Source organism: Etheostoma spectabile, chromosome 14 (genome assembly GCF_008692095.1).
Source record: "Etheostoma spectabile isolate EspeVRDwgs_2016 chromosome 14, UIUC_Espe_1.0, whole genome shotgun sequence".
Classification (NCBI taxonomy): Eukaryota; Metazoa; Chordata; class Actinopteri; order Perciformes; family Percidae; genus Etheostoma; species Etheostoma spectabile.
This window is the reverse complement of record NC_045746.1, coordinates 2,744,108-2,752,156: the sequence shown is the minus strand read 5'-3', so window position 1 is coordinate 2,752,156 and position 8,049 is coordinate 2,744,108. Positions and strand designations below refer to the sequence as shown.

General features: G+C 38.2%; 2 protein-coding genes across 2 annotated transcripts in view; both read left to right on the top strand.

Annotated features, from left to right (window-relative positions):
* fkbp9 (FKBP prolyl isomerase 9) overlaps positions 1–867 on the top strand; it is a 10,934-nt gene extending 10,067 nt beyond the window's left edge. Inside the window, exon 10 of the mRNA XM_032535145.1 lies at positions 1–867. This exon is cut by the window's left edge and continues 701 nt beyond it. The gene's annotated coding sequence lies outside the window, so the exon portion shown is untranslated.
* A 4,149-nt stretch (positions 868–5,016) lies between these two features.
* LOC116701437 (uncharacterized) overlaps positions 5,017–8,049 on the top strand; it is a 51,930-nt gene continuing 48,897 nt past the window's right edge. Inside the window, exon 1 of the mRNA XM_032535144.1 lies at positions 5,017–5,304. Within this exon, the coding sequence (XP_032391035.1) occupies positions 5,278–5,304 (27 nt within the window). The 5' untranslated portion in view covers positions 5,017–5,277. The remainder of the gene's footprint in view (positions 5,305–8,049) is intronic.

Genomic DNA, 8,049 nt, shown 5'->3' with positions numbered 1-8,049 from the left:
TATTTCTGTGAGACAGGGTTACCTTGGAAAAGCCTTTTTATTTGTGAGACACTTCTACTAGTTTTACACAATCTGATCTATTCCTGCAACCTAATGTCCACTTCATGCTGACCCTGCCCTGAAAGCTTCCTAAGAATAGTTAAATAAGTATTCCTTACATGCATAAATACCAACCTATCATCCGTCAAGTTGTGTTGTTTTATGTGACATTTATTATTTTTATTTTGAAGGGTACAAAAGCACTCATGTGTGTGTGTGTGTGTGTGTGATAGAACAAACTGAGGCCTTACTTCACCATCTGTATGTTCAGCACTCCTTCGTTACTTTTTTATTGTTAACTTTTTGTGGTTATGCGTGTTGTTTTTTTCCACTGGGTATCAGCTTGTCTCTGAAATATCTGACGGTCTATCAGGAACAAGAAGTCGGTCATCACTCACTGTAATATACTGTGATGGAGGAAAGTTACATTTGTTTTTGAGTGTTAAAACTCATTTATTCATAAAAGAATAAGTGATCATTTTCAGTGAATAAAATTGTATTTACATATTTTGTAGCTGACAGGATGCCTTTCTTTGTTCTCTGGAGTTGAAATCATCCAAAATAAGGCTGACAGATTCAAAATCTTAAAACGGTGTTGAAGCTCTCTGGTCTTTCAATAATTTTGGGTGAACTTGTGTCATTGCTTGTTTGTTTGCATCACCAGCAATTTAAGAGAGTGTGAGTGTGTTTGTGTGTGTGTGTGTGTGTGTCTGTCTGAGAGAGAAGTGTGCGTGAATGTTTTACTTTTTTATTCAGGAGAATAATGAGGCTTGATGATGACAATGTCAACACTAAGTTTAATTTGATTAAATTACCTGACCTTGATATTGTCTATCCTTTTGTTCCTTGGATTTGTATGGCTCTGTGTGTGTGTAAGTCTATATGTTTGCTTTAGCCACTTTTTTACCATTGATTTCCAATTGCTCTCTGAAAGGAAGATTGAAGTTGAAACTGATTAGGCAACAAGGAGATTCTAAGTTTAGATTTATTCACTTGTGTGGACAGAGTTACAGTCACCACAGGACAACCAAAGAATCTGCGGAGATTTCTAAATGCTTTTTTTGGGCTGATTGCGTGAGCAGAATGGTGATGTCTACATGTGTGGTGTAAGTTTAGAAATTCCCATAATATGGCCTAATATTTGAGATCCCCTAGCCTCTGTGCCTGTATATGTATAGTTTTTGGCTGTTTTGGACACCTAGAATTGAGTCAGCCTAAAGTACAGTAAATATAGAGGTATATAGATTATCTCAAAGGTTAGGATGGAATTATTAAAATCATACAAAATACAAAACAACACAAAAATATGTGCTGTATTTTATATATAGCGCTTTTCTAGTCTTAACGACTACTCAAGGCGCTTTTACATAGTACAGGAACCATTTACCATTCACACATATTAAATGTGACAATTACAAATCAACATACAAAAAAAACTATCAGCAATCTTGCAATCACTTTTTTAACTTTACTTTTATTGCATCAACTTCACTCCACTGACTTAGCATTGTCCTCCAATAACATTGTCACACAGATTCACAATGGACAGTTGCATTAACCATCTAAACCTTTCCTCTTCATTTTTTTCAACATTTGATGATATTCAGGAAACTGTGATCACTTTTTGCTATTAGTTGCACAATCCTACATCTAAAACACAAATTGTTGTCTGATATGTTTTCAGGCTGGATGCCCAGGATAAAAAGTGCTGGATTGAGCTTCAGACTATAGTTTGATAATGAATCACATGGACTTCATTGACTTATGAACCTCTTAAAGTACTCTTATTCCTTTTAGTTCTCTTTCTCTTATCCCTCTTTAGTGTCTTTTAGCCCAGTTCTCTTTGAGTGAATTTCACTGTTTTGTGCACCATGGAGTTCACTTAGCTCAGTTATGGAGGTTGATTACTTTTGTTCTACAAAGCAGTAATTGCAGATTAACCTTTTTTATCGATGTGTTCAATAAACCCAATTGTTTTTAACTGTCTATGGAACGCACAACCTAGCCAACATTGAAATGGTGACAGTGGGATAATTCATTTTTATATGAAGGATACTGAACTTTGTGAACATAATGTATCAATATCAAATAACACCAGTAGCAGCATGTAGCCTGCTATATAACGTAAATCAATTCTTTATGATATGTCTGAATATTATAATGAAATGGGCAATGATGGTTCCAGAAGCGAACTGCTCTAAGAGATCAATAATGGTTGAAAAAGAGATGAGATTGTCTTCATGGAAGTCCTCCATGCAACTTAACCACAACAACAGCTGCAACTGTTGCTGAATGGCTCACTGTCACAAGGAATGTTTAAAAATGCCACCATTAACAACACACAGCCACAAACGACAACAGCTGAAACTGTTGCTGAGTGGATCATAAACGGCTCTAGCAATGAAGAGGACTGTCACAAGGAGTGTTTAAAATTTTAACTCAACTTTTTTTTTTTAAAGAAAAGTTCTTTTCCCCATGAACACCATTGTCTGTCTTGTCCTGTCAAACTAACACCCCACTCATTGGCCTGTAGCTTGACGTGGTGAGTGGGCTTTAAACTGAACGGCCATGCATGCTCAACAAAGCAATATAAAACTCACTACTTTACCATGCTTACCTTACCTTCCTTTCCTTTATAGATATGGCTGATAAAAAATATACTGTTGTTGAATTTCTGGATGGCGCAATGACTGCTGTTCCCAGCACCTGGGTTGAGAGGAAAAAAAGATATAAGAATCATAAGAATTATATTTTTTCTGCAATACACATTTGCTTTTGTTTTACTGTACGGGGACTATTTTCATACTGGACCAACACGGAGGTCACGAGAAAAGTGAAAAAGGTTGTCCTGCAAGACAAAGAGAGGAAAGAGAGGTGGAGGAAATTCCCTCTTGAAAAAATATGGCTTTGGACAAGTTAAAAAAACGTATTAAAAAAAACAACATAAAAACAACTAATTGGTAGACATCAGACATATGTTAAGGCTCTAGAATTGCAAACCTGGTTATTTGGAGGTAAAACATATTATACTTAACATAGTACTCAACTTCATGAAAGATTTCCCCCATTTAGTCCCTTAAGATTCATACGGCAGGGTGGCTGAGAAGGCCACTTTCACTTCACTTTCACCTCAAACATCAAACGTGAGGCTGAATTAAGCAAAAATAAAAAAACAACCACCAAAAGGCCGACCAGCTGCAATACTGAGTCCTCCAACAGTAAGTCCCCTTAAAGAACCACCTCAAAATCACCCTTTAAGACCCACTTTATCAGATCTACTGTTGTTGTTAACAAGTTAATTTTTCTTAACTTTGCAGATGAAATGTCCCAAAAAGAAAAGAAAAAAAGAACAGAGCCAGCCCCAACCACAGCCCTCCCAATTCCTCCAGAATGTAAGTACAATTCTGGGGGGAAACTAACACTTATTTCTAAACAACTTCTATTAACTACTAAAAAATATTCTAAATGATAGCTAACAACCGGAAGACAGCAGTCAACCATGAAAGTGACTCGTAGACTCCAGGTAAGGCATAAATAAAACCCTTATGGCTATGATGTCTTGAGCATTTAATTTGATCATACAGGTTTTATAGGCTCAAAATGTTTGAGCTTTAGCTAATTCACCGTATCCCCCATAGTTAGACAAGTCGATATTAACCCTTCGCATCTTTTTTGCCTGTTGTAACTCTGTCTGACGCCCCCAGCCTTAGCTTAGCCTAGCAAAGATCCTGCAGGTAACTGGTTCCAACTAGCTACTGCTCTCAATAAGTGACAAAATAACATCAACATGTTCCTATTTACATGTTGTGATTTGTATAGATTTGTATACACGGTATACAAATAACAATGTAACATGGGACACAGCCACATTCAAACCGTATACAAAATGGGAACTATATTCTCAGAAAGGCAAAGCAGTGCAACTTGGGCAGAGTGATTACCAGACAAAAGTTGAGCCATGTGCCCAATAGACATAGACAATAAATAGACACATACATGGAAGACGACACATGGCGTAGACCGACAGGCATAGACATAGACAGTAAACAGACACATGTACATGGAAGACAACACATAGACAGACAGTTAAGATGTTGACTTAATTTTGGCACAAACGGAGAAGACACAAATACATAGAAGACGACACATAGACACATAGACTTAATTATGGCACAAATGGAACCCCATATTTTAGGTAATATGTTAGATAACATAGAAAGTTGAAAGTTGTGAGTTGGCAAAGTAAAGGTCAGAGTCTATAGAAGGGGCACCAAAAGATCACCAAAGATCACCTCACTAAGATATAAAACATTGACCCTCTACCTTGGTAATGACCCAAAGATGACAGTGCTAATTGGAACTCTCACGACAGAACCTGATTCAAGTTTATAAATCATTAGATACTACACAATACAAAGCATTGGACAATTAACATACCTGCCAATCTCTGGGAAAACATTGACGGGTATTCTGTTCTGTACTTGTACCAGTGTTGAAAATAGTTCTCATACCTTTTAAGTAAAAGTAACAATACCACAGTACAGATTATACTGTTAAAAGTCCTACAATAAAAAAAATGTAAGTGAAGTACTTTTTTTTTAACAAAAGTATTAGCATCAAAACATACATAAAGTACCAAAAGTAGCCTACTGGTTGTGCAAAGAGGCTCTGAATGTGTATTTTCATCACTTTAATGCAGCTGTAAGGTAGAATTTTTAATTATTTATATACAGCAGAGTAGCTTGTAATTTATTTTTTTTTACTCCGGGGATCAATAATAATCGGAAGTAAAACTAAAAATACAATTCTTCTGAAATGTGGTTCGGTAGAAGAAGCATGACACTTTGCTCATTTTTCTAGCTACATGTTTGTGTCCAGGCAACCCGGACAGCATGTCGACTGCACGGGGACCCCAACATCAAAGGAGTTCAGAGGAAGGAGGAGTCACTCCATGGCCTCTCTCATTACCACCGTCCTAATCAGGTTACATATCATTTGAGCACAAAAATGGACGCAGGGCACCCGGGAGAAGAAAGAGAAGAACTGGTACTTTTCTCGGGTTAATTTTCACTTGGACTCAAGTTCGTGGTCGACGGCTATATGTAGCCTACATGGAAGTAGGCTAGTTTATCTTTTTCTCTGTTGCCTTATTTGCCCCTTTACGTCTACAAATAACAATTTACTGCTAACTTCCTGTCGGGGGAGAAGTTTTGCTAACAGCGGCTGTGACTTTGGATCATGGAGCAAACCAGCTTCGGCTGCCAGGTACGTTCTCATAATTATGTGAAGTGTTGAGGCACCATGAGCAGGGGGGGAAGCCATAGCTGCTTATGATCATGGTAAGAAGTCCAACGCATTTAGATGTTGAGAACTTCACACCTGCATAGAAGAACCTGCATTATGCAACAAGTAGATCAACAAGCAGGCAATTTCATTAGTCAACTTAACATTTAAAACGTTCTCAAATTAGCTAGCTAGTATGCTAACGTTAAGTTACATGTGAAGTTCGCAAACATAACTATAGGAGCCAAATCTTTCGATTGGCAATCAGCAAGCGTATTAGTTGCAACAACATCGAGCTATCAAAGCGGTTTTGTGTTTAGATATGTGCGTTTTAAGAATCAATTTGCGAAATCAAACGATCTCTACAAGGCTAACGTTAGCGTAAGTTTGCTGGCTGACTAAACGTTGTTTATTTTATCGGAGACCGTTGTGACGTTGTTAATCGCAACACACACTAGAGTAGTGTTTCTCAAATGGGGGTTCGTGTACCCCTAGGGGTACTTTGGAGTACTGCGGTGCGGGTCGTACATGAGATTTCTTTAAACATTTTTATAAAAACAACTGAAGTGTCATTTAAGTGTTTTTCAGGTACAAAGTCAGTCAGACATTGGAGGTTCAGCGCTGTAATGTTCCTCTTTTATAGTTATTTCTACCAAAAAATACTTAGGTCAAGGGGTACTTGGCTCAGAGAGAGTATCACAGAGGGTACACATTTTTTAAAAAGGTTTGAGAACCACTGCACTAGAGGGTGTGATTTAACATCACATTTATTGGTACGAACCTCGGCGCTATAAAGCCCCCTGGTCCTATCCGCATCACTCTCGTGCCAATAATGTGACTTCTGTCCGAATGTTCTTGCTTGCAGTTAGTTGCCTACAGGAAATATGTCACATAAAATTTGATGACAGGTGGGTTGTCCTAGTAATAAATAAAGAGACTGTGAGAAGGAAGTTTGTGTGAGGTGGACATCACAGACCCAAATCTTCTCAGCTGTTGCTACTGTCATACGAATCACTGTCTAATGTGGCACATTATGTTTGACACATTGTATGGGTCACTTCTTATCATGACAACGAAATACAAAGTGTAATCACGTGATGACTGATTAACAGTAATGTAAATGCTAAATTCCTTCTGTTGATACCATAACAACACAAAGTACAGGCTCTTAACCTTGCAGTTTTGCACATATCATGTAAGACTCAATTTCTCCATTTCTTGGCACTAAAGTACCCAAAAAGTGCCAAATTGGATCCTTTTTTTTTCAATTTTTTCCCCCCGAGGTGCAGGGGGCAGGGGGGAGAGCCCCCCAACATAACAAATCCCAATTTAACCGCTGTGTGTATGTAAACCTGATGGAAGTTGTGGCTTGCGGTAACAAACTACATAGGAACAGCATCTGTTCACTGCTGGGTTTCAGCTCCTTTTATTTTATTTGCTTTTACCAGTATTTCCTTTTTATAAAGTTGTTAGGTCCAAAGATGACTCATGCTTTCTCACTCAATGACTATCAATCAATTTGACCCAAAAGGAGACATCAAGAAAGAGGCTCGACACAGAGATAAGTTTTACACTCGTCTGCAGAGGAGGGGAGAGGCAGAGAGGAGACGAGGTGTACTCGTCTCCCCCACAAAACAGCTCTCCTCTCATTCCTCTAACAGTCTGCTTTATTACACTCACGGTTGCTAAGCAATACAGATGTTCTTCTACAGGATGTAACGAGTTTTCAAAAAGTTTGCAGCTTGTTGCATGCTAGATCAGACACGTTGTTTGGTCTCTAACTGGAACGTGACCCACAAACAGTGCGGTTACCAAAACACACATTATAACAACATCATTTGTTTCACAATAGTTTGCTTCACACGCTATAAGATTTATAAAACATTCTTTATGCAAAATAGCTTCTACAAAAGTACTGCAGCCTAGAACTCTAGATGCACCCGCAAATGTAATTTGCAGCTAGGGTCAACATCTTGATGTGGGTCTGGCTGGCTTGTCAAGCTAAAAGTACTGTGTAAGAAGAATATTTTTTTGCAGTAATAACCTTGGAGACTTCATCCTTCATCCAAAAATGAAACTTCCAGCCCTCTGTAACTACACCCATTGCCAATTGGACAGCAATCAACTGCTGTAATTGTCAACCCTGGTGCAAGAAATGAACGTAATTTTTCAAATGTATACATCAAAGTCAGAATAATGAAATGTAATTATTTTTATTCAAAAACTGTCAGAATTTGAATAGTGAATTCTCTTCCTGAAGCTCATCCCTCGCCCCTCTTTGTCGACCAGGCTGTGCATGCACAGACAAAACAATAGGAACTCTTTCTCTGAAATGACCCGTCAAGGTTAGATTATCTAAAGTCTGGAAACAGACAAGAGGAGGTGCAGACGCCTAGTCTTCTCTTGGACGGGCCACTTGAATTACAATATGCTGAAAGATTATTAAGTAATTTTTTTTTTCCAACAACGCCAAAAAATTTCCTACTACAGCTTTAAGTGGATACTCTAGCAATTTAGTATCACTCTTCAATGAAGTTAAGCTGTGGCTGCGCTGTGGAGCCTATGATTTCAAAGTGACTTCATTTGAAAGTCACATTTCCACATTAATACCTTTTTTCATTTCCATGTGAAAGACCAGCAAAACCAACTTTTTCTCCTCCCCCTCTTGCTACTTTATCCTGGTGTGGGTGTGGGTGGGTGGGTGGGTGTGAGAAACATGCACAAGTT